Genomic DNA, 26,639 nt, shown 5'->3' with positions numbered 1-26,639 from the left:
ATTGGTCACTTTCCATAAAGTAATTTTAGAGTATCCAGTTCTTTATTTTTGTTCAAAGATTTTGATGGTCTCATGGAAAGCAAACCAGTATCTAGGGGTGAATAATAGAATGAAGCTGCTACAGAGAAGGTGGAAAGGTGGTCTAAAGACTTCTTTACAGTCAGCTTCACTGGAAAAACAGAAAAGTGAGATGAAGGAGATTCTCCTGACAACTTTGTGTTTGGAGTCAATTCAATTTTTATTGCGGATCTGGTTGATGGAATAGACAGTGAATTTATTTTATCTGTAAATCTTGGAATCTGAAATGTTTCTAAGTATTGTTGGAAGACAGAACTGGAATTCAATATGATGTTGGCAAACTGAGGAAATGATAGGAAAACCAGAGGAGATTAATTAATAGGTCTAAGGCCAAACTTTTGCACTTTGTCAGGAATTGACAGCTTCACAGCTACCAATTAAGTGGAAATTTTACAGAAATAAAGCTTGAGTTTAAAAATTAACCACAAACTGAACTTCAGTACAGTCTTTGTGATGCAGAAAAGTCAAACCTCACGCTGTATATGTATATATATGTATATTTTATGTGTACAAGACACAGATTAGTCCTTCTGGTCAATTTGGTTTTGTAGGGCATCAGATGGGAGTGAGCCTAAAGAGAATCAAGGGTGAAGGAAGATCTAACAATTGACCTGTGACAAAGACCAGAAGAATGTGGGGATTTTATTTTAAAGAATAGCAGTCAGCAGGCAATGTGTCAATCAAATATAATAAAAAATACCGGCAAAGAGGATGCAGACTCTAAATGCATAATTCTAGATGGTGAATAGCAGGCTTACATGTCAGCAAAGAAAACACAAGTTACAAAATAGGAAAAACTTCATAGTGTTATACTATTTGGATTGTTTGCCTGAGAAAGTTTTAAAATCTTCATTACTGGAGGTTAATAAATGTACAAACAAACATCTGTGAGGGATAAAGTATAATTTACCTGCCTTGGCAGTGATGGAAATTAAGTAGGCGTCTTTTGAAAAAACTTGCAGGCCTGATGTCTGGATTTCTCTGTGGGTTTGTTTGTTTGTTTGCTTTGATTCTAATGGACAATTGGTAGTATCAGAAAAGAAATTTTGGGCTTTAGGACTACCTACTCCTTTGTGTACTTAAAGCCTGAAAAATTTCGCCTACAGGTAATATTGCTTAAATTTACATTGTTAGAGTTGCTTATGTTAGGCAGACCCATACTGTTACATTGATCAATAACTATTAAATGTACCTGTGGTAGGGTAAAATCAGATGTTCTTATCCTTCCAGTATGTGGTCAATTGTGTCTTCCTTCTGAAAAGCTTCTTTTATGGCCATGCTTAAAATAAACACTTTTATCTGCTCTGACGTCTTGGTGGTAAATGAAACATATTTTTAGTATTTTGGCTTTTTTAAAAAGTATCAGAGTTATTCTGATAACTCTTGTGACCTTCTGAAAGTGTTAATTTTGAAAGCATGTTAAGAAAGTTAATTGGCTCCAAAAGCACATGGCCCTGGGTGGCATTAGGGTTTGTTACCAGCTTCCATAGCAATGGTGCAATAAAGCAAAATTTGCCTCCAGTCCTTCAGTTTCATTGTTACTCTGTGCTGTTCTATGTGGCATGATACTGTTGTTTAAAGTGGCATAAACTCAGATTGAAAAGCAGTGAGACACCTTTATCACAGAGAGGAATAGCCTACAGCAGAAACTGATGGGAATTTCAGAGGGGAAAAGGATTCAGTTTCTTGTATCCCTGCAATTGCCTTTGCCGAGGTGGAGGTGGGCATGGCAGAGGTGAGTGGTTCACCAGTAATCCAACAGTTGGCAGCTGTTCTGCCTGCCACCAGGATGTTTCATTTTTCATAGAGAAAAGACACTTTTAATCCTGAGAGGTGCTTCTGTCAATGTGGATTACAGGTATGCTGGAGATGTGTCTTTAGATCTGCTGTTCAGTAATGGAAGGATTGAGGACTGTAACACTTTTGCTGAGTTGAAAGTTATTTTTACAGTTCTTGCATACAAAAAATTAATGTTGTATACAAAAATTTAATATTTTTAGGCACTGTGGCAAGAAATTGGAATTTGACTGCTAGTTATGACTTGTGCTCAAATCAAGAAGGTTCCTTCAGCTTTTTCATGCTTTGCATATGTTCACATTTCTGCCCTAATGCATTTTCAGTTCTCTTTGTTATCTGGCATATCTTTCAGATTTGGAAGAAGAAACCATTTCTATTAGACTTGTTTGTTCTGAGTTGCAGCATTTCCTCATGGGTTTATGCTGTCAAATACGGAAAACAACCCTGTTAGCTCTCTTGGATTCTCATGAAAAGTTCATAGAATCATGGAATGGCTTGGGTTGGAAGAGACCTTAAAAATAATCTAGTTCCCAACCCTGTGCCATGGGCCGGGTTGTAAATGAATTTGTACACAGATGTCAGCTCCATAATAAAGGCAGAACACTGGAATCAGATCCCTTTATTACTGGATTCAATATCCATTTTTAAAAAAAAGAAAATCGATTGATGTCTTTGCTATTAGGAGTAGCCCAGTGTTATTGGAGGATGTGAGCAGAAGGGCTCTCATTAGATCTTGTCTTCTGCAAGTTCTTCCATGGCAATACCTGCAGGGCTTTAGCTGGAGGTTGGTTTATATGACTCATATGTGGTACAGCCTTTTCTACCTGCATACATTTTCAGACAAATATGAACGCTCACCAAATGGAGGTGAAGAAGAGGAGCTATGCAGTAATCAGAGCTAAGAAATATTTGTGCTACTGACTGATGGCATTTCAACTTCTCCATAGTGAAATCAAATCTTCAGGAAAGCTGAAGTATTCCAAAGCATATTAACCAAGTAATTCCAAGTTGATATTGAAAGAGGGATGTTTTCTAGTGGCAAAACACTGCCAAAAAGGAAGAAGTGCAGACCAGCTAAAGAAGCACTTGTTCTGTGAATAGTTTGTTGGGACAGGTATGGTGATTGTTCTGCATCTCCATGCAGCAGAGATCACTTTTGTTTTACAGTTCTATTCAGTCAAATTACCTCTTATACTGCAGTCGTTATTAGCTCCAAAGAGAGGAGCAGTGTGTCTGGGGAGTGCTCAGGCAAGAGAGCATTATTGCAGGCTTATGCAGTACACAAAGAATAATTGAGAGACTTGTTCAAGGATACAAAGTTCTGTTACAAGTGGTTCATGAAGTGAACAAAAAAAAACCCCCTTGAACTGCTCCCCCTGCACACTTCTGTTGAGATGGTCTCAAGCTGGGGGGAGAAACAGCGATTTTGATTATGGAAATAACTTTTGCTTTGGATGGGAACATGTTCTAAACTGAAATGATTTTTAACCGCAGATTTTGAGATGAAATCAGTATTTCTAAATGCTTGTCTGTAGTGAAGGGCAGTAGGGAATTAACATTTACATTATGAAGGACTCTTTAAAGAATTAATTGTTAAGTTAGAAAGTGTTGTTGTTCTGCATCAGCAGGGATAGTGGCAGAGAAATGGAAGGATAATGCTGGAATATTTATTTGTGGATGAGCAAGTGGTTTTCCTCATGAGTGCAAGGTGACCAGGAGCTCTGGCTCCTGTGAAAAACCTCCACAACTGAGAAGGGCAGCTCTCATTAGATCTTGTCTTCTGCAAGTTTTGCCAAGCTCCTGGGTGTATTTGCGAGTTTCAGTGTGGCATATAAACAGAATCAGACCTGATAGGAATTGTTACCATGAATTTCATGGCATGTAGACCCATTTCCATTTTTCATATCACTCTTTTTCTAAACTGACTGTTGTTCTCTAGGAGCAGACTGGACCCAGTGTGGGTCCTCTGCTTCTGTCTGCAAGTGTTTGTTCTGAGGTTAGGAGCTGGCATTGTTTTGTTCTGTGGATGCAATTTGATGGACAGTGTGATAGCATTACTCCCAAAGTGAGGATTAACTGGCAAGCCAATACCATCATGGAATCAGAGAAGGTGCAAACCAGAGGAAGATTGTGGCAGTTAATTTTCCCTCAGAAGTCTTCTCTGTGTTTGAATGTGTTTGATTGCAGTTGAGTTTGGTTTCAAACAGGAAGCATATGGCAGCAGGCTGGGGGGCCAAGTCTTGTGCTGGGATACAAGACATCAAAGAAGCCGCATGCCTAATTGAATCTCTTGTCCTGCTTGAGTCAAGCAACAGAATATTGTTTTCTGTGAATATTAGCTCATATTTGAGAATTAATTTATTTCGGTCCTGTCTAGACATGTCTTTTGTTCATCTTCTACAAATAGACTTCAGCAAACGGCAAAAGGATTTTCCAAATCAATAGATTTTAACTATGCATTACGGAACTCTTGAGGATGGCAGTCAGAATTTATAATCACAAATGCTCAAGGCAGAACTCTGGTTCTCTAAGTCCCAAGTTGGCAAAACTAAATTTACCTGACCTCTGACAGGGCATAAGGAAACATTTCATTTTATACCGAACAAGATACAGGTCAGTAATTACTTTACAAAATTCTGAAGCAGCTATCATTGATACTTTGTAAACAGTAATTTGTCTGAATAACATGATAACAGTGTTCTGTGATATACTGGTGCGTTGAGATGAATTTAGTGTTCATATACATAGAAGTCACAGAGCTTGATTCCAAGTGATTTACTAAAGTAGGTGCCTTTTAAAGGGGGTCTTAAGGCATGAACTGTTTTCTGGCTCCTAGCATCTCTTCCCTTCCTGTATAAATCTTTGCAGAATATTTACCCTTTTCAGGAAATGCAAATTGTTTCACCATTCTGAATTTCACCTTTTCTCAGTTATAATGGAAACCAGGATGGTGAGAGTGGCAAGTGAGGTCTGCAAGCCCATGGGCCAGTGCTTCACAGCTGAACTGTAGGACTGCATTGCAGGTGTGTTGTTTTCAATTGGCAGTGTATAGTGATATTTGAAATATTCTGACAGAGAGCCCCTTATTTAACATTTTTGGAAGTTGCCTGCAGACATTATACCTGATATTTAAGGAATTTGTCTTCTCTTTTCTGAGACAGGACAGTAAATTGACACCAAGTGTTCTTAGACTGAAAGAGAAGATAATGGAAAATTCCAAATCAAATGCAAATAGGCTTTCTCGACTTTGTCCAAGGATGCCTGACATTGCTATCAGTACTGTTAGTGATGCTGTACTGGCAATTAAGATTAAATCTGTGCCTAGCATGTCCAGTTTTCAAAGTAAAGGACTAATGCATTTCTCTCTCCTTTCTCCGCTACACACTGAGTCTTGTGTAATCACTACCAAGAGATAAGAATGAAATGGGAAGAAAAAGTAGCAAAACACAATGCTATTGTCATGGAGAAGGCAAAGAAAAGATAGGTAGAAAAGAAAGATTGTATGTGCAATTAGTGCTGTGATAATAATTGGAAATGCAGTTACTAAAGGTCAACCATCTCCAAAGGCAAATTTTGCTTTCCTGCTCATAGACTTTGAAGTGGGAGTAGGGGTAGGGTGGGCAGCAGAGGGATAGCAGGTCATGTTTCCCTCCTCAGGACCTTAGGTCTTCTAAAGATGAAGTCACATACATCTCTAGTAATTGTATGCCTTGCAGTATTGCTTATTCACTACAAGCATGGAAGATGCTTCTCTTCCTATTGCATTATACTCTGCCTTTTTGTGTCTGCTTCTAGAGGGATTGAGGAATAGCAGAACTAATTCCCTCCCACATTCTTTGCCTTTTGACACATTACTAAAAAAAGACAAGGTATTTTTTCCCCCAAATCTGTACCTAAAGATTTGAAGAGACAATCACACAGCATAAAACGAAAGCCTGGAAAATCTACCTACTATATGCATAACCCAATCTGTATTTTCTTTAAGACATTTCATTAAAAATCTTACATAAACATTCTTCTTTTCTTTCCTTTTATACTTGACAGTATGTGTGTAAAGATGTGAGAGCCTGAATGTGGTGTTACTTATTGTTGTTATTTAGTAAAGGCACAGAGCTGAAATGAAAAGTAATCCAAACCTCATAATAATAAGCAGGCATGACTCATGGATTACTTCTAAAGTATTTGTTCCATTAATCCAACTCCACTGTGTGGTTTGAAAGTAATTACATTTTGAATATCAGCGTGAATAACTTAAAGATTTGGGATCACTTGAAGTTTCTTATCAATCATCAGCTAATACCCCTTACTTATAATTTGCATTTTTAACATAATAAGTGACTCAAAGCTACTTCTTATTTTACTTCTTTTTATAATTATTTACAACTTCCTTTGATTGTATGGTAATACCCTTCACATTTACATCCTTTAGTGTCTTAGAGGCTGCAAGTATCAGTTAGTTTGATTTTAATGCTTTATTGAGACAAATCCAAAAGTTTCTCTGACCTTTTGTAATATTTGAGGGAATATGAAGCATCTGAAGCTCAGTTGTTTTGAATGCATATTTGTTTATCTATGTAAAAATATGCAAAATATTAGGAGAATCTGAGACGGATCCAAAAACTATAACAAAGAAAAAAATTATCAACTTTAAGTGCTAATCAAAATGCGATCCACATCTAGCTGCTGATAGCCCATATGTGGCCAATGCAAACAGGGACGTGATGTGACTGTTCCTTGTTATGCTAGATTAGTCAGTTCCTGAAGACACAGTACTGATATGGAGGACAATTTCTGTGGGATTTGGTGGGTCATCTGATTAACATATTTTGTATTATTCTTACTAATCTCATGCAGTAGAAGAGATGAATTTCTGAGCAGGTAAATAAAGAGTGCAACTATATTCACACACAGAATATTCTTATAATATATTCTTATTCTTGTTCTCCCCTTGGAAGGGGGCCAAAAGAATCATTGAGTTCAACTCTTGAGTGGCCCATACAGGGGTTGAAGCCACAACTTTGGCGTCATTAGGACTCTGCTCTAAATTGGAACAAAAGATCACTTTTCTTTCTGAGACAATTATGCAGTTATGCAGCATTGCAAATATTTAGGAAACACAAAAGAAAAATATTGCCGTATGTAAGTTTTTAATGTAATAATACTAATGAAGAAAGGAAAGCATTAGCACTTGAAAACATGTCCATCCTCCATCACACTCCTTTTTGTGACTCTGAAGTGCAGAAATGCTGGCTCATGTTAGTGATAGATGGAAAAAATCAGTTCTATACATTGTACATTGTGATAAAAGAGCAAACCGGCTTTGAGGCTGCTTTTCAAACTTGCCCAGAGCTTGCTCAGTAAGAGGTAAGAAAAAGCTTTTTAGGTTCTGGAACTGTTTCTGGAAAGTATTTTGCATCTGTCTTCATCTCATGTAATGTGGCCTATCTTGGTCTCAAAAAATAATGTTTCTCAGTCCAAGAAAACAAAACCAAACCAATAAAAAAACCACAGCATAGTGTAAGAATGGTTTTACTTGTCTTTAACTATGAAGTGGAAGAATGAAATTTTTGTGTCTTTCTTAAAGTACATCAGAGATGACCCTACTGTCCAAACTCATTTATTATTATTATAAGATCTTTTCAAACTTGAGATGTGCTGACATCCTGTCTTTAATGCTCTTGTAAATTCTGAAGTAAACAAATTTCAAAGACACTTGACTGTTACTGTAAAGACAAGGTCAAAGAGTTGAATGACACATTCTCCTCGTACAATAAGACTACCTATCAATCAGTTTTACTAGCAAATTCTTAATAAAGAAGAGCGATCAGAACATGACAAAAGTGTATCTTGGAAAATATATGTGCATGATGTCCATTTTGGTATCCTTGGAATAGCAGCTAATGATGAAAAACCATTACATACAACCTGGAAATATGGTTGTCTCCTGTAGGAGGCAGTATTCTGCAGTTTATTACTTCTGAAAATTAGAAAGAGCAAAAATCTATTATGTTAAAGTGGTCTCAAATTTTAAGTAATTAAACTTGAATGTGTACTGAACACATTTAAGTAACTAAAAGAAGCAAGATGGTTAAATGTAATTTAAGAATTACTATGTTGATAATTCATGGATGGTAATTTACAAGCATTAAAAAATTATTTATTTAAACTATTGCATTCACTGACCATGCATTTGGCAAAACAGGCTCAGAAGTTAAGTAATTTTTGTCTTTCAATATGCTGAAAGATTTTAGCATTTTTTAGCATGCCCTGTGGTGTCACTATCTTTCATTTCCCTAAATTTTCTGTACAACTTTTTCTGCAGCATTAGATGTTTGACATAGGTTAATAAATGGTAATGTTAAATACAGCTAGTCTCCCACTTTAATAGTAGGACACAGTCTAAAGTTAGATGGCTCTGGAAGAAAGAAATTCCCTTTACCTACTAAGTAAATATATAGAAACAATGAAATTATGACTTGAATATCTCATTGTTATTAGCAAGAATATTAAAAATCAGAAAAAATATAAAATGCCTGTATTATAAAGCACTTCCGGTGATTCAGCAATCAAGGAATTACATGAGTCTTTAAGACATATATATGATTATAATTACAGTATGTCTCAGTAAAAAGAAAACAATTCATACCTGGAGATCCAGTCTGATCCAGTCTGCATTCAAATTTATTTATTATATTTACATATAATTTTACACATATTCATATTACACTTAAATTTATACATATTTATATACATAAATGTATCTCGTGTGGTGAATTTGGCAGTGCTGGGTTAATGGTTCATTGGTTGATAATCCTAGAGGTGCCTTCCAACTTAAAGGATTCTATGATTTTATGAGGAGGGGAGCAGATAGCACTCGGTAGTTTTCCGTGGGATATTCCACAAATGTAGGGCAGTAGGCATTGAGCGACTCCTTCTGACCACCTTACTGTTGTTTTTCTCAATGATAGCTGGAATCTGGATTTCTTTGAAAAAACTGCCCTGAAGTGGAAATGATTTGGAAATAAGAACAGCAAATGTATCTTGTTCTCTTCCCAAATGCTGGCATGTTTTAATTTACTGGTGTAAAATCAAGCTGGTTTCCAAGTAATGCGCAAAAGGTATTTAATAAAACATATTTGGTGGGACTAGTGGCTAGAATTTGGAATCTGTGCATTTATTTGTAGAGTAGTTGTGTCATGCTGAACTCTCCCTGTGAACTGTAGGCTTGACTGCGTATACCAAAAGGTTTGCCAAAGCTTTCACAGGTTAAATTCCCTAAAGTGGGGTTTTAGAGTGGAACCAACAACAGCAGAAAAGGATAAAAAAAAAGCTTTCCTTGGGCAAATCTGGTTTTTTCTCTTTATTTAGCTTGACTGCTTTGGGCAGTTGAATAAGACAGCTATATGACTGCAAAATGACATTTAGATAAAATGCTTTTGTGCCACTTCAAATGTAGAGTTTGGGATACAACTATAATTTCAGACTTCACATCCACAGATTATGCAAGCTGTGTGTGGTAAGCACTTTTCTCATCAGTAAATGTGACGGTTTCTTTTGTTGGCTTAATCCACAATGCTGCCAGTTAGGAACTTCTTTGGAACAAGCACACTCCAAGCAGAATTCAGTTCTGCTGAACTTAAAGCAAAATAACAAAGCTTTTGGTTTTATTTTGTGAAGTTGTGGATTCCCCAGCATATATGCAGTGAATTCCTCCTATGACTTGGTGATGCCTTAACTGTGTTGGTTGTCTACAGAAAATTACTTTTGATGCACAGTATCTTCAGCAAAGTCAAATAATGGAATTTAACTTTCAGTAACTGCAGAATCACAAACTGAGTGACGTTGGAAGAGAGCTCTTTGATATCATTGAATCCAGCCCCCTTGATCAAAGCACAGTGATCCAGATCTTGTCCAGTTGACTTTTGAGTATCTCTAAGGATGGAGATACCACAGGTTCCCTGGGCAGCCTGTTCCACTGTTCAGCCACCCTAAGGTGAAAAAAAAAATTTTTTTTCTTATGTTTAAACAGAGTTTGATATATTTCAGTTTGTGTCCATTGCCTCTTAGCTTGTCACTGAGCACTGCCAAGAAGTCCGGCTCCATCTTTATACACTCACATCAATTATTTGTATACGTTGATAAGGTCTCCCCTGAGCCTTCTCCAGGCTGACGAGCCCAAGGTCTCCCAGCCTTGCTCTTTGTGATAGGTGCTCCAGTCTCTAATCATCTCTGTGCTTTTTGCTGGGTGTACTACAGCATGTCCGTGCCTCTCCTTCTTAGGGGCTGCGTCACTGCAGCTGTATCTCGGGATTGCTGAGTGGGAAGGATTCACCTCCCTTGGCCTGCTGGAAAGGCTCTTCCTGATTCAGCTTGAGACACTGTCAGCTGCCTTTGCCGCAATGGCACGTTTTTGGCTTAGGTTTGATTTGATGTCCACCAGGACCTCCAGGGCTTTTTCTGCCAAGCTGCCTTCCAGCCTGTTGCCCTCCAGTATGTAGTGGTGCATGGGGTTATTTCTTCCCAGGTGTAGTACTTTCTACCTCACTTTGTTGAGCTTTATGAGATTCCTGTTTGCCTGTATCTCCACAAGATGCATTACTGATATATCAGCCACTCCTCACAGTTTTGTATCATCTATAAACTTGCTGCCATCATCATGGATCTCTTTCCCATCTTCTTGGACACTGTGAAATTTGCTGGCCTCCATCTGCAGCTGTTCTCTTGGTGACCTTCAACGACCACAAGACTCATGCAAGGAAGGAGCCCATCCCCTGCTGTCCCAGCCTCAGTGAGAAAGCCCAGACACCCCAACAGCCTCAGAGCTACATCTGCTACTGGCGCCTCCATCTGAGCTTGAGTAGTAGGTGATAGGGGAAGCATGAGAACAGGTAATAACCTTCATTCCTACAAAAGAACTCCTTTTTAGACACTGGGTCACTTTTTTCTCTTCCTAGTCTCCTTTAATGTCAGACAAGAATGTGATTGAAGTTTTCAGCTCCTTCAGTGCTTTGAGTTATTTTGGGTGCTGAGAACTATTCTTGTTCTGTGGGGGTTGTTTTAACTTGCATTTGAAATTACATGTCAGTAATTTACAGTGGACGAGGTTTTGTTAGGGGCAGTTAGTCATCGCCAAGTGAATGGATGTATTAGCATGTCACCCTGGTATATATCAACCTCCTCTTCCGTAAAGCACAGTGGCAGCTGTAAATACACTCTTAGTGCAGCTTTCTTTTAAGAAAATAGATCTAGCAAGGCATGTATTCTACCAAGGATTGTTGTTTTATTTTTGGAATGTTCATTAACATGGTGTGGAAGCACCATAGATCCATGTGGAGGTGTTAATGGCCATAAAATTGGCTGCTTCCTGTACTTGTTGCTATGAAGTGTGATCTTAGTTTGGAAACTCCTGTGTAAATGGGTGTATTTGTCTTAGGATTCTGTTTCCTAGCAAGCTGTGACACAGTGCAAAATGTGCTGCATTTGCTGTGGCTGGCCCTCTTAACCTGTCAGCATAATTTATGGGAACACTTCCCGACACCTTCTGGTGCTAATGGTCTCAGAGTCCTGCAGAAAAGGCTAGTTCTGCCTCCTACTTTTAAGAGCCATGATGGTGGCACTGCTTGTCTCTTTTCTGGATCTATTTTGGATTTATGTCTGGCCAAGGGTTTGAAAGAGCTGCTATTAAAGCAGAAACATCTGCTGGGGCTTTATGTGCTGCTGGCTTGCCAAGTTCAACAGCAGGCCAAACTACAGCTGATGGGCTCAGTCCTCCACAGGTGTCACTGCAGTTACAGGAGAGTGACTGTAAGGGAAATTGGGCTGCTGAAAACTCTAAAAAAACAAATAAGTAAATAAAACCCCTTCAGTGACTGTAGAATGCTGTTAGGAGATTATGGTTGGGGTCATTAGCAAATAGCAGAAACAAACCTTGCTGAAGTGGTTGTGAGTACCTGAATTCCCCTGCTGCTGCAGCAGCCTGAGATGTGCCTCCTCCCATTCCTACCTGCTTCCCATCGTGTTCTGCATGCTGCCAGCTCGGGCAGCACAGATGCTCAGTGATTTTAAACCTGTTAGGAAAACCTGATTTTGTTTAACTGTCTGAATGTTTTCATGATTCAGATACATCATGGCAATTGTTTGTGGGCAGACATGGGTGAGGCAGATGATTGTTTTGACATGGACTGTTTTTGAAGGAGAGGGATTCAAAACAATGCTTTAAAATTTCTTGTAAAGCTTTTGTTCTGATGCAATTTTAATAACTTGAAATAATCGCTCCTTTGACACTGGGAACATGGGAACTTGCATCTTGGATGAACTCGAGCTTCATCTGAGCACTGACCGGCCTCCATCCCGGATGTGTACTTGCAGTTTCAGAGAAGCATTCCAGAAAACTCACAACAGGCAACAGTGGGTCTCTGATAACATTTCCAGAGTATATTTTTCTGTATTTACTTGTTTAGGATTTTTATTTGTTTTAAAAATGTCCAGTTACTCCCTTAGTTTGCCAAGCATTTGGCTTCAGGAGCAGAATACCACAGTCAAATTACTGACAAAACTTCAGTTGACTTCATTTACCTTTTTATAAAGTGCTACACCTGGCCATATAGTTCATTTTCCCTCTCACCTCCCCCACAACAATCATAAAATGGAGATCAGCACATGAGCAGCAAAAGCTAAAACTGCTACAATTGGAATTAAAGAAGAGTTGTGCTTACTGAAGAGTGAGTAGAAGACTGTTATAGTTGGCAGAACCAATTGCTAGAGGAATAGATAATTGCATGTGAATGTGAATATGCAATTTATTAAATTATTATCAGTTCTTTTTAAATTTAATAAATGTTCCTATTTCAACCAGTTCTATCCAGTGATTACAAGAAAATTTGCTGTTCTGGTCAGAAAGCACAAGGCCAAATTCTCTCATATATCCCTACATGTTTCTTACCTTCCAAGAAGCTGCCTGACTGAGAGTAAAGTTGTTTCAGAAATATTTCAGCTGTGTTTAGTGGTTTAAATAAAAAGCCTGGGCTATGGGAAATGCCTAGCATTTTTCCATGGTGGAAAATTTTAATGTTCCTTGCAAACCTCGAGAAAATATTCTTGAACCATCTCCTTTCCCCGAAGAACACAAGTATGTGAGATAAGAAATAATTCCTTTGTAATTACTCATTTCCCTTCACAACACTCATAAAGGAGAAATCATACTAGAAGTGATATATGTATGTTTCCACTTCTGGCAATATAGTTAGTAAGCATAATTTTGGAAAATTGCATTTTAGCAACAAAGACTTCTTTTTCCTAAGCTAAAAAAAACCCCAGACAAAAAATATGCCACTAAAACTAAACCCAACCTTTTTTTTTCCAAAGATGGTTGCCTAAATAGGTGTAAGGAAGCTAGTATTATTTAGGAAATACTAATTTGTCTTGTAGGTATTAATTGAATAGTTAATTGAATAGTTAATTAAATAGTTAAGTCTCTCAATAGAAAGCTCCCAAATGCTCCATAATACACTCCATTCCTTGCTAATGCAGTGCTGGACTTGCAGCTGCTGAAACTGAATCTACACAGGGCTGTTTCTTATGAGAAATGCCTGCATACTAACTGTTAGTTACACAATACATTGAATTCAGTAAAGAAAATATGGTAAGAAATTGATCTTTCCTTATTTCCCACAATTTCATTTTTGTTTTTACTCCCTCACGTAGGTCACTGAAACTGTTTATGGGAAGGAACTGTAAACAGCATTACTGAAATGATCCAGAAGCAAGACTTCAAAACTGTTAATTTGACTGTGAATTGTTTCAAAAAGTTTGTTTTTAACAGGAACAAATGACTGGGATTGAATGATTATGGGAGAATTTTTAATTTGCCCCCAAGCAAATTAGAAATTCCCTGTGCCCCTTGAGGGCAGCGTGATCCAGCGCATGCCCCAGCTCTTCCATGGCTGCAAAGCTAAAGAAGAAATAACCCAGAGCTTTTACTTTTTGCAAAAATAAGACATAACCCTGTCTTGCTGGCAGTGTCTTGTCTGCTTTGTCACTGTGACACTGCTTGTTTCATGCTTGAGTGGATTCATCACAAGTATCTGTGTAGTGCGAGCGTGGCTACAGGCTGTACCTTCCAAGACGTACTGTCAGCAAGTGCTGTTGTTGGTGATGGAATTAATGCACCAAGGCAGTAGCTTCAGAATAGGTGTCTAACCTAAACTAACACTTTCTGAGAGGGTAGGAGATGGCTGCAGCTAATAGAAGCTAATGTGATGTTTTGTCAGCCTGTAGAATATAAAAGCTAATTGTTGCAGCTGTGCAGCAAAGTAACGAGGAGCTTGAAAATGTAACTGATAAGCAGAGTGATTATAGGCTAATGAGCAGGATGTTTGTGGTATATTGAAGGACTAATGAAGGGCTGCAAAAGATAACTGCGATGGTATACAGTGAGATATTCGGAGTAGGAATGTTTAAATACAGCACAGAAAGATATGTAGTAGATACTAAACACACAATGCTGCTAACTATTGGAGTTTGAGCATGTGTGTGTGTGTGCATTGTGCAGATAAAGCAATTAACCAAAATCAGTACCTGATAAATGCATGACAGAAGATACTAGTAAGGGAAAAAATGATACTGTACATAAATACATATTGCATAATTCACATATCTCCATCAAGTAACACCCCCATCAGTACAAAGTGCTCTGTTTATCACCATCCATGTTCTCTCATAAGAAAATGTGAATGGTTCCTCTGCTTGTACGAAGCATTGGGTCCAGATAGCTCTGAGGATATTTCTTGGAAAACGTGGACTCAAAACACTTTCTCAAAGGAAGTTGCAACATCAGGGTAGAAGACTGTAGCCTGGCATGCCAGTCTGGGGCCCAGTCAGGCTTGGTACCGTGTGGTGTCAGAGGACCCGGCTGTGTGCGTTGCAAAATAAGGTCATGGCTTATTCGTCGCTCTGACACTAGCAGCCAGAGCTCCTGAGGAGAGATCTGGCTCCCTAAAGTCACCTGCCATGGTAATCCTGACTTTCATTGTTGGCTACAAAGGACTGGTTTTCCTTCTGTTGTGGCCAGTTGAATTGGATATGTTTAATGCTTTGAATAAAAACCCAGTTCTAGAACATGCGATGTTTATGATCCTCCTTGAGTCTTCACTTGATGCAAACGTAGTCTTTTGGGTTCTTTAATTTTTTTCCCTGTGGAATTTTTTAGATCAGCAATTTACAATCATTAATACCTGTAATTATTGGAAGGAGTCTTTATAACTGTATGAATGTGAAGTTGCACCATGTCCTGTACACAGCAGGGCATTACAGCGCAGGTCACTTCAACTAAAAAGGCAGTTGGGATTACCAACAGCTCTTAACAACATCTGTGTTATCAGATATGTGATCAATATATGATCTCAATAATTGATAAGTGAAAACAGGACATGTTAATCTCTAGTGCTTTTGGGAAAAGTAGGTAAACCCTCTATTGCCTAAAGACGAAGTTGCTAAAATATTTTATGCTACCTCTAGCCTATGTCCTTGATTCTTTAGTGTAAAACTGGATTAAGGAGGAAGCATTTCTATATTTTTGGTTTGGGGAGGGAAAATATGTAATTTCCAAAAGGCTCAATTTTCTGGAAAATAGGGAGAGAGGTATTTCCAAAAAGTACTCCAGCAAAGCTGGTAGCTGATTATTAATCTGTTAATTGGATTGCTGGGTGTTAATTGGATTGCTAGGAGTCCTATACTTCTACAGTCTTTGAAGAAACTTTCATCCACATGAATTCCTCAATATATGAATTGGGTGTTGGAATTCAATGTTACAATGTGTTTGTTCTCTGAAGAAAGGCTTTGGGGCTTTTGAGGTTTTTGGTTTTGTTTGAAAGGATTTTATGAGGCTAACCAAAGCCTCTGCAATTTCCACATTGGACATGTAAAAACCTTTGAAGGCTTCTGTGCTATTTAAGTGAAGATGATGAGTTAGTTTTCCACTTCTTTAATGATGTTCTTCTGGTTTCTTCCCTTTCAGTAAGCTTGTCCTGGTATTTGTTGCTGGAATCTCTGATGTATCTGTTTTAGATACTCCATCAGCCAGTTCATCATTACTCTGCCGTAGTTATCTATTTTCCTTACACACATTTGAGGTATAGTCAACAGTGTTGTCTCTACTATTCAGGTGAAGGACCAGAGCACAAAGGAAATCCTACTGTTACATCTAAGTCTGTCACGGACCAAGAATCTAAAATAATTTTTCCTGTATTTTAAAAGTTCATGCTGTAAGTCTTGGACTGTTCTGCTGACTGAAAGGAGGGGAAGGTGGGAAGACAACATTTGCAATAGAGTCTGGAGAAAATTAAGTGGGAAGCAGTCCAGTGAGTTTTATGTACAGATCCACTCTTCCTTGATTCTCTAATGTGCATCTCCATTGAACCCTTTTTTCAACAATTTCCCAATTATATAAACCAGCAGATCTTTTGTATTCTTTTCTTTCAAATAGACTTTTTTTTTAGTTTCACCAGTTAAGTGGTCCCAGAGTCATTTGAAACCTCTTCATTGTTGTCTTCCAGGATTTTAGGCTAATGGAGCTTGTACAATACGACTCATTTGACTGGAATGAATCTTGAGTTAGTCTTCAAGAAGAAAAAGTAGAGGAAATCTGATGAACATGTGTGTTAAGTGTTCCAACCATTCTCTTTCAAGTGTGTCTCTTCAATTCATTAAAAAAAAAAGAAGGAAGCATTTTTTTGCAGTTGATGTGTTCTTTGAGTATTACATTTGATTTGGGAATGCAATTTTCATCTCTAAGAATCCTCATTAACATTTTACTATAATAAATTTTAATTTTTCTTACATATTTTTAAATATCTACTTGTAAATAAAACCTGGAAAAACAACTAACAATGAGCAATGTTGAATCATAGGTGTGAGTCACAGGGGAGAGCTTTATAATGGTAGTGAAGTTCAGAAAGGCAAACATTTGGTTCATGTCTCTTTTGGTATCTGCTAAATTTCTTCTTCTTTCTCAAAATTTCTGTTGGAAGATATCCAGATCCAATGTTTAGGTACAGTTCCAAATATGTTAGACATAGATTTATTTTACCTCAAATCTAAAAAATTTACATTTTTGAGGATGAGACCTAAATTTGCACAGAGCTTAGGGCCTTTGGGAGTTTTATTTCATGAGGGTACATTTCTTTATCACTTGGACATTTTCCCACCTATTTTTTGAGCTCACAATATTAAGCTAAAAAGAGCTAATTATGTCTGTGCTGTAATATCACGGTATGATGTTGAGGACTCTTATCTGAACATGCCGTTCTTACAGTGAGAACTGATTTTTTCCATAAAGGGGAAAAAAAAAGAAAGAAGACTAAGACATATTACAGCAGAATTATGTACATGACTTCAAAAAAGCCACAAACTGTCTGGCTTAGGTTGTGTGATATCTGCATCAGTATGTGAGTAATCATGTTGCCCCACCATTCAAGGGTTCTGTCACCTGAGTACTGGAAGATGTGTATCCTGTGAATCCTCCACTGAGTTTTGCTCAATGAAGAAACACCTTTGTAATCTGTAGCCTGTAGTGCACAGGTGGATGCACAGCAGCAGGAAGCAGCCTGAGTACAGCTTGCTGTTTCCCCTGCAATGTCTCACATAAAGCCAAAATTCTGATTAACTGTGTCCAGTTCACTTAGAGCTGCAGGTCAGACCCTTCTTTACAAAGGCAGTCTGGACACATCTTGCTCTGGTTTATGGAGTTCTGCTGTTGTGCTGCCACTTCAAGTGGTAGCACACCGTGGTATAGGAGGAAGTTTTACTCTTCTCATCAGGTACATGTGTATCCTCTTTCCATTAAAACCATAAAGGGCTCCTCCTCTCCTTAATTTTGTACAAGTACAAATATTTGTTGAAATATATCTTGAAACAGGCGTGCACTGGGATTGTAGAATTCATCCTCCCCAGCTGTCTGTATCTTAGTAGTGCAATTAAAGGATATTCTGTTCTAGCTGCATGCTTCAAAATGTTAGTTCTATATATATGTAGAGTCAGGAAATTCGAAGTTATATCTTAAGTGAAAAAGTTGAGGTGACCTGTTTTCTCTGGATTATAGTAGATTTGGAAAACCAATTATTTTGCACAGTGCCTCCCTTGAATGATGTCCTTGAACTATGTCCTCTCGTGGATGAATGTCTCAAAGAATAGCTGGCTAACTGGGCTCTCTCAAGTCTGGGCTATAGTAAAAAAGATTTGGAAGTCAGAATACATTCTGACTCCATAGATCCATAGATCTTCTTCCAATCATGTTTTTCCTGTTTAGGCATGGTGTACTTTTCAGGACATACAGTTGCCTATTTTCTCGGGCTGGAATTGGATTTCTTTTTTCCCTTGGGATTGCTAATTTTTACCTGAAAAAAATATTTTTTTTGACTGTATAGTTTTATTACATTTGTCTGGAAATACCGTACTTAGTGCTCTCATCCTGTTAAAACTTCATTTGTTTTTTTGCATTCTATCTATAAGTCATGAGAATTAGAAGGGAAAGTTTTGGTCTAGAACTTTTTATCTTGGAACTTACTTATCTTTTTTAGGCTTCCTGCCTGTACTCTTTTCACACATTGACAGAGTTGCCATGGTGTCCTTCTCATGCTGTCACTCTCCAGTGGTCTCATTGTATTAATCCTGGAACTGCCTCTTCAAAGTAAATTGAATCATCTTTAAGGTTCAGAGAATTATTTCAGGATGTTATTACTGGGCTAGCCACCGACCTGATATTCTTCCCTCAAAGAGAATAGGCTAGGTTATGTTTCCATTATACATACTTGTTCGGCATGGTTTCACTACATCTGTCTGAAGTTGATATTTTAAAAGTCTTTGCTTTAATTTCTTTCTGTCAAATTCCACTGGCAAATTAGGTTTACCACTGTCCATCCTATTCCCCTTAGAATTTTAATTAGTTCTGTGCTGAACACCCAGTAGTACACTGCAGTTTTATGTGTTTGATATCTACATATTTATTTGTCAAAATTGAATTGTTATGATTCAGTTAACTCTCTAATGCATTGCTGTATATCTGCACAGTAAGCAACATTGTGGGGGAAAAAAATCTCAGATCAAATCTGTTCAGATAACACTATAAAATGGCTAAACTCACAGCTTTAGGCTGGAGGATGGCCTGAGTGTCATAGTGTTATGACCAGTTGCGTTTTTTAACTGGTGGAGAAGGAAGAAAAGCGAGGTAAACATGAACCTTTCTAGGTATTCTTTAGGACCTGTTCCATCACTGTCTGCCCACTATGCTTGATGATGCCAAAGACATAGAAAGCTGCTCCATGGCAGCAACTGAAACTTCCTGTATCTTGTGGAAAGCTGGATTGGTGAAAGCACAGAAGGAGCCTCTGGCTTCATACAACATGCCCTCCAACTTCAGTGATGTTCTGGGTGGCACTGGGACATAGGTGGGATGCTCATGGTGGCCTTCTGTGGGCACCAGCCCTTCAGGCAATAACCTGCTTCAGGTGGCTTGGAGGAGACCTCAGGCAGTGGGCTACTTCTCAATGTGTACACACTCAGCCAGGGATTTGGTTCTTCTGTGCTCTCTCTCGTTGTACTCCCACAAACTTCAGCAGTGACTGCCCTGGGTGAGGAGCATGAGGCAGCAGAGCCTGCTGGGGAGCAATGAATGTGGTAGAAAGGGACTGAAGGGCAGAAATCACTCCTCAGGCAGTGCAGTGTCACAGTGGGTGGGACAGTTTTGTCTTGGTTCTCTTGGACATGAGTGCTTTTGAGCGCTCCCAGTTGTTTGAAAGATGAAGAGTTAGGGCAGGGTACCTTCAGCCCTGTTTTTTATTCCAGGGAGGGATAAAGGGTGTGTAGAGTGGAAGTTCTCACACCAACTCTCTGTTCTAGGGAGTGCTTCTTGGTGAAGAAGGGACAAGTGCCCTAGATGTGTCTGAGTCCCTTTCCAAATGCAAAATGAATAACTCTAAATATGGAGAGGGCATATGGTACAATTTGATCCTAAACAGAACAAGCAAGGTTTCATCCACAGTGATTTAAATTTGGATGTGACTTGCTTTGAATTTCTCTAACTTTTCTTTATACTAACATTTTATTTGTCTGTTCTTTTAATAATTGAAATTGACAATACAACTGCAGAGCACGGATGCCATTTTTTACTGCTGGATTTTCAGAAGTATGGAACAACTCTGCAGAGTGTCCACATTTGAAATACTCATGGAGATGTCTCTGTGACATACTGATGGCCAAATACTGACTTTCCCTTTTTTAATTCAAAATTCAGTGATCCTCTGAAAAAGAGCTGGAGGAGTGATGGGTTACCTTTATTCAATACTAATTCTGCTAGAGGTCTAATGTGAATCTTTGAGATCTTGGGCCAAATTCTTCTCTTAGGCAACAGCAAGCTCTGAAGTCAACTCTTCTTTTTCTGCATAGCTGAGGAGATGCTGTTAGTACTTGCCTATGATCCTGTGCTCTTCATAGCTCCTTTTTTCCACCTTGTGGGTGGTGATGGAAAGGTGTACGTGTCAGGCTTCTGTCACTGCACCCAAAAAAAAAAAAAAAAAAAAAAAAAAAAAAAAAAAAAAAAAAAAAAAAAAAAAAAAAAAAACACCTAACACTGCAGAGAACTTCAAAGTACAGACAGAACTAGCCATTTTTTTCAAACCTAGAATTTAATTTTCTTCATAGTTGTGGGTTTCTTTTTTTAGTAGCTAATGAACACTGAAAAGAGCAAAAGGATGGCAGAGAAGCATTGAAAATGGACAGTTAGTGCACAGAGAGGGGTTTTCTTTGCAGAGTTTCAATGCTGAAGCCTTTAGAAAAGAGCACTTACAGATGTTTGATTTCTTTCAGGTCTTCAGATTTTGGGACATTATACACAAAGTTGAATCTACAGCCTGGGATTGCCACTGTTATTGACAATTTCTACATTTGTTCCACCAACAAAAAGAAGGTATGTGGCAAAAAACCATTTTTGTAGTGCAGGTGAGATTCTGCAACTATGTAAAGAGTGTTTTATAGGTTTTCACAATATAGGAAACTGATTTTCATGATGGTGAAGATCACTTTTGGTGCATTTGTGACATACAGAAGTGGGATGTTTATTGTTTCTGAATAGTAAGGCCAGAAAAAAAGAAATTACCTTGATGGACATGGGAACCTTATGAGATCATTGACTCATATGACTCCTGGAAATGAAAGTTTCATTGTGTTTTTCATGCAAATGAAAAATTAAATTCTGTAGGTTTTCACACATCCCAATGGATTCTGGGACTAACATTCAAACTCTTCATCTTTAATGCACCAGGTTCTTTGCATGTTCCTTAATATAAAGTATAGGGATTGGGCAGGCTGTCATTGATAATGATGGTTATCCTGTGTAGAGCCTTAATTAAATAAATTTTAAAAACCCCTCTCCTTGAAGCTTTCTTAAGAAATGTTCCTGCATCATTACTAAGAAACAAAACACTTTTCCTGGAACCTGGAAAGGTTAAGTGGACTTTATAAGTGAGAGCAAAATCGACCCACTGAGTGTATTTATAATGGATTTTATATTAGAAGCAAAGGAACAATGATTATGGGAAAAAATCACAGTAACAGCCCTTCTGTGTCTTAAAAGTGCCCGTGATTTAAATGGCAAGAATTGTGAAGTACAATGTGAAGCATAAGCACAGTGGGTCCTTCATGAAATAAGAATTTTCTCTTGATAAGGGCCTTTTAAATCCAGTGTAATACAGAAACACTGATTTCCAGTAGAGGCCTCTGATTGGAAGAAAAATGTTTGTTGTGTTTGTCTATCTGTTTTGCTTAATCAAAAATCAGTGGAACGCAGTAAGGCTGCCTTGATGATTAAGTACATATTGTATTTCCCTTGAACTTGTCACTGGAATTTTGTGCCCAAGCTGTGCAATGTCTGAAATTGGTAATATATTTTTAATCTGCTGCAAAGCCAGAAAGTATTATTTTGTTTCCTGAAGTGGAACTGCCAACAAGCGCAAAGTTGCTTCAGATTATGTGTTTCAGATATACAATCTACTGGTGGTTTCAAGTCCAAAAGAATAAAACCAAAAATCTTTACCCATCTCAATTTCTGGAATAAAAGCTAGAAGGATGACATGGATGAGAGCCCCATGGAGGATCTTTCTCAGCTCAATCAGCTACAATATCAAAGCCTGCCCAAGCACAAGAGTTCAGTGACAATATGATTGTACCAGTTGTGTGAAAAAATAAACAACAGTAAGATCACTGCTAAATTTCAAGCCTGAAAGACACACCAGTGTTCACAAGAACCCTCATCTTAATCCTGTCTAAGAAAAATCTATATTCTACTGAATTTCACAAGTTGAATTTCTTAGAGAAAAAAACTCCACTTAGTAAGCTAATATGATATTGAAAGCAACCTGATACAGAAAGTCCCTTTGAGTCAATATAAATACACTATTTTTATGTGGATATTTGCTTCTATGAAGGTGTTGTTTATTAGTATACAAACAACAAAACCAGCAGAGCAGAAAGGACTTCTAGAGCCTTTAAATGATGCCAGAGGGAGATATATTAATATATGGAAATATACATACATGCATATGTGGTACAAAAATGATGAAAGCAGTGGGGTTGCATGTTTCAGCCAACAGCTTCAGACTGTTCTTGGAGGTTTCACAGTCACCTGTGGAAGGTAAGAGGGAAGTCTTCATGTTTTGAGAGCTTCATGTTGTAAGTCTGTTGTAATGGGAAATTTTAGGTGCTGGACCTTTGATTAGAGCATTAAGAGCAAGGCTAAGTTGATCTCACACAAGTTATTTGGGATGATGGAGGAACATATCTGTGGAGGAATAGAATGTAAGAAAATAAAAATAGTGCAGAAGGTAGTGTCACACCTGAGGAGTTGCAGCTGTACTAATTGCCAAAGATTAGGAACAGGCCTGCCCTTAACAGGCCACAGCTGTGTCCAATAAGAAGAAGAGTGCTACAAAAGAGTGGGTTAGGTGGCTGTGAAGAGAGTGGGAGTTTGTTGTGCTGTGCTGTGAGGAGCTGCCCATGAGAAATCACTGAAAAGTTATGGAACTTTTGACATAAGGTGACAACACATATCTCCCTGTCTGTCTCTTTCAGCACAGTTGCTCTGGGGGCGAATAGAATAATTAGAACTCTGACTCCCTTTTCTGAGCTGAGCAGAAGCTTCAGGGTTTTACTTGTTCTTGATGTTACTTCAGATCATTATGGTGTGGGTTTTCTTCAACCAGTTCACATCTTTTAAAATGTGCTGAAAATGGAAACTGGCGTGCTGACGGCATATACTGAAACTGAGCGTGCACTTTAAATTTAAAGCATAAGTAGTCCCATGCTACCACTTAGCATTTAGTGACTGGGAAAATACATGAAAGCAAAAATAAAATACATTTATAGGGATTTTTAATACTTCACATAGTAAAAAGTGTTCTGTGATTTCATTTCATTTAGCCGTTGTAGTCCTCAGCTGTGGAAGAACAGATACTACCCATTTAAAGCTTATCATTCCCACCTCAGTATCATCAGGGCATTAGCTACACCTGATTTAAGTTGTGTAGAATTAGGTATCTGGTTGAGTTCTCTCCCTCTACAATCACAAAAACCCCCAAAAGCCAAACCAAACAAAAAACCTACCTACCAAACAAACAAAAAACCAAAGGAGAAATATAGGTATCTCGAGGCAGTTCATACTGTTAAAATCATAGTTCTTTGTAAGAATTCTATGAGAATAAAGTTGAATTATTTCTGGAGGTCTCTGTAGCTGACTTTGTGACTGTTGTGGGTTTGAACAGAATCAAACTGTGGCTTCCTACAAAGACATATGAAGAGATGGGTCATGGTTTAACCCCAGCTGGCAATTGAGTACCACAGTGCTCTAGGCTCATTTCATCCACCAGTTCCCTCAGGGCTTATGGATTCCTCTCATCAAGTCCCATGGACCTGTGCACCTTCAGGTTCCTTAGATGGTCTCAAACCTGTTCTCCTCTACCATGGCAAGTTCTTCATTCTCCCAGTCCCAGCCTTTGCCTTTGATTTGGGTGGTGTGACTAGAGTTCTCATGGGCCAAGAAACAAACATGAAGTGGGAGATTATTTGTTTGTTTGTTTTGAAATGCAGTTAAATGAAATATCTGCTAGAAGGCTCCAGTCTAGCTCGTGGGCTGGCATAATTTTTAGAGTTCATAGCTTCCAGTGTACCAACTCCTGGAGTGGCTTAGGCTTTCACTCAACTTGCCTCCACTCTGTGAACTGCAATCACACCAGACAGACTAATGGAATTCTAAGTGAGCTTTATACAGTAAATGTGAAATTGTTCTGGAAATTTTCTGTGAATGACTCTAATTTTCATTTTCTTAAGATATATTGAAAATAATGCAATTGATAAAGAAGTGCATTAGCAAAAAAGTATAACAGCATTCTTTTCACATAGTACTATATGGAAAAAGGATTGTATAAAAACTCCCACAAGGTTATAAGGTAAAATATAGGAATGTTGGGGACTGAATAAGCTGGAGGAAGTATGGAAATCATCTCTAAACCCCACTACATTAATTCAAAAAGTGGCACATTCCATTTTGCTTTGGAAATGTGCCATAGCCTTCTGTGAACAAGTTGTGGTGAGTACTGTTCATAGGCCTAAATTAAGAATCTGGAAGGAGTTGTAGCAAGGTCATGTCCACACAATCTTTTGACAGTTGAGGTAAATTCATTCACTCTGTGTCTTTTTCTGGATGAAGGCAGCAGAACTCAAATGCAGAAATTGTGTTGCTGCAGTTACCAGAGGACTTAAGCTATGAAATCCAGTTTTGACAAGAAATGATGGCAAATCTCTGAGGGCAGAGCTTTAGAGGGCTTTGTTTGTTGCTCTGAATGGACCTTTCTGATGAAATGATGGGATGGATGTGTGAACTGTGGCTGTATTGTTTGTGAGGCAGAGTTGAATTGCAGTCAGCAGCTGCACAAGTAGAAAACATTTTGACCTACCTGCAAATGACCAAGTAGGATCATAGATCATCACCCTAAATGCTATGAAACAGCAGAGCAATAGGCAAGGTCACACTCTAATTAAGACTTTATGCTTACTAAGGATGCATTAATATTTGGTTTGCATTCTGTCTGGTTTTAGTGTAGTACAAACCAGCAGCTAAAGACACTGATTTGGTTTTGGAAAGCTGTAGTCTTGTGAAGGGGTGTTCTGCTATGTAAGCTCTCTGATGCTAACTTCTCCATTTGATGCACTTCTTCATTGATCTGTGTTATAAAATAGCCTTTCCCTATGCAGTCTTGAAGGGCTGTGCAGTGATAAGGGATGTCCCTGCACTTTAAACAACAGAATTTATGTAATTATCTCCTTTTCAGTAATTAGCACATGCTGATAGCGTCAAATGGTGCAGGAAATCCATCATGTACCACGTGCAGGAAATAATTTGCTTTGTGTTCTCCATTTTCCAAACCAACATTTTAATTCTGAGTTGGAAGTGTGATGTGTGTAGTTTATAGAGTCTGGGATTAAGGCTTCTATAGGGTCAATCTGGAATCAGGTGAACAAAGTAAATTCTTTCTACAGAAGAAAAAAGTTAGCAGAATTTAATTTCACTAAGCTAAATTATCAATAAAATATTTAACTTTTTTTGGGGCATATATGCTGTTGGATGTAGAAATTACATATTTGATTTTATGTACTGTTGCTGGGGAGGAGTTGAATGAACACACTGATTTTTCTTTCCCTCACATTCAGTGCATATTTTAATTTTAATTCATGCTAATGCAATTGGTGCATCCATCCTTCCGTTTATATGCTTTTGGAAAACATGCAGCTAAGCAGTTTATATTCAGGCTTTTGATATTAAGAGAAAACAAATATTGATTGTGATACACTAACTTATTAGTTAAATGAGTTGAACACTTACATTTCCCAGCTGTCACAATAACCAATAACTGCATGTTTTTTCCAAAATGAAAGACAAGGTGACAAACATATTCTTGCTTGCCAAAGAAGGCAGAGCACTTAAGATAGTAATAAGGATATAGGCTTTTTTATACAGTTTTAACTCCTGATAATTTAAATAGCATGAATTACACTTTGCAGGAGAGTATTTGCCAGAACTGTAAAAGCACTTCCCAAGATGCAGTTGTTTTGAGCAATGTTTGTAAGCACTTACAGGTAAATGCAGCCCTACATAATTTTGACATTTGTCTTTCAGAGCAGAACAATTGGTTGTGGAATTTCTCAAAATGCAGTATGACTACATTCACTTGTAAGGAATAATTCTACTCAAATATCAGTTTCCTTAGAGACTATGCCAGAACGTCTTCAAATATAGAGAGCAGAATAGAACACTTTTACTAGTAGTCAGGTAAGGGATATTCCTTTCAATAAGATGAGAGTTACTTGAGGAACATTTCCCTGTGAAATTACAGAATATGAGTTTGTATGTTGAGATCTCTCCCATGATGTGTTCTTGCCTTATAAGCAGTGTCACCATTCCATTTTATTCCACTGATGCACCATCAGAGCACTAATGTGACCTGACTGCATCATTTTGCTTAAGTCCATGACTGTTCAGTTTGTCTTCAGGTATTCTAGATACTACCAGAAATATGCCCAATAATTGACTCTTTTTTTTTTTTTTTCCACCCATACTTTGCTAGTTGGTAGATTGCTGTGAGAGGCAATCCTGGGCAGAAATCCCAGAATTTATTCACACACAATTGATGAGCAGCTGCTTGGTTGACAACCAGGAAGCTGCT

At 38.1% G+C, this 26,639-nt stretch overlaps 1 protein-coding gene across 1 annotated transcript in view; it reads left to right on the top strand.

Annotated features, from left to right (window-relative positions):
• Window positions 1–26,639, top strand: part of SORCS2 (sortilin related VPS10 domain containing receptor 2) — a 534,484-nt gene that overhangs the window by 279,780 nt on the left and 228,065 nt on the right. The window contains 1 exon segment of the mRNA XM_030948300.1: window positions 20,734–20,833. Within this exon segment, the coding sequence (XP_030804160.1) occupies window positions 20,734–20,833 (100 nt within the window).

This window comes from Camarhynchus parvulus, chromosome 4 (assembly GCF_901933205.1).
Source record: "Camarhynchus parvulus chromosome 4, STF_HiC, whole genome shotgun sequence".
Lineage (NCBI taxonomy): Eukaryota > Metazoa > Chordata > Aves > Passeriformes > Thraupidae > Camarhynchus > Camarhynchus parvulus.
Note: the sequence above shows the minus strand (reverse complement) of the source record. Positions and strands in the feature narration are given on the sequence as shown.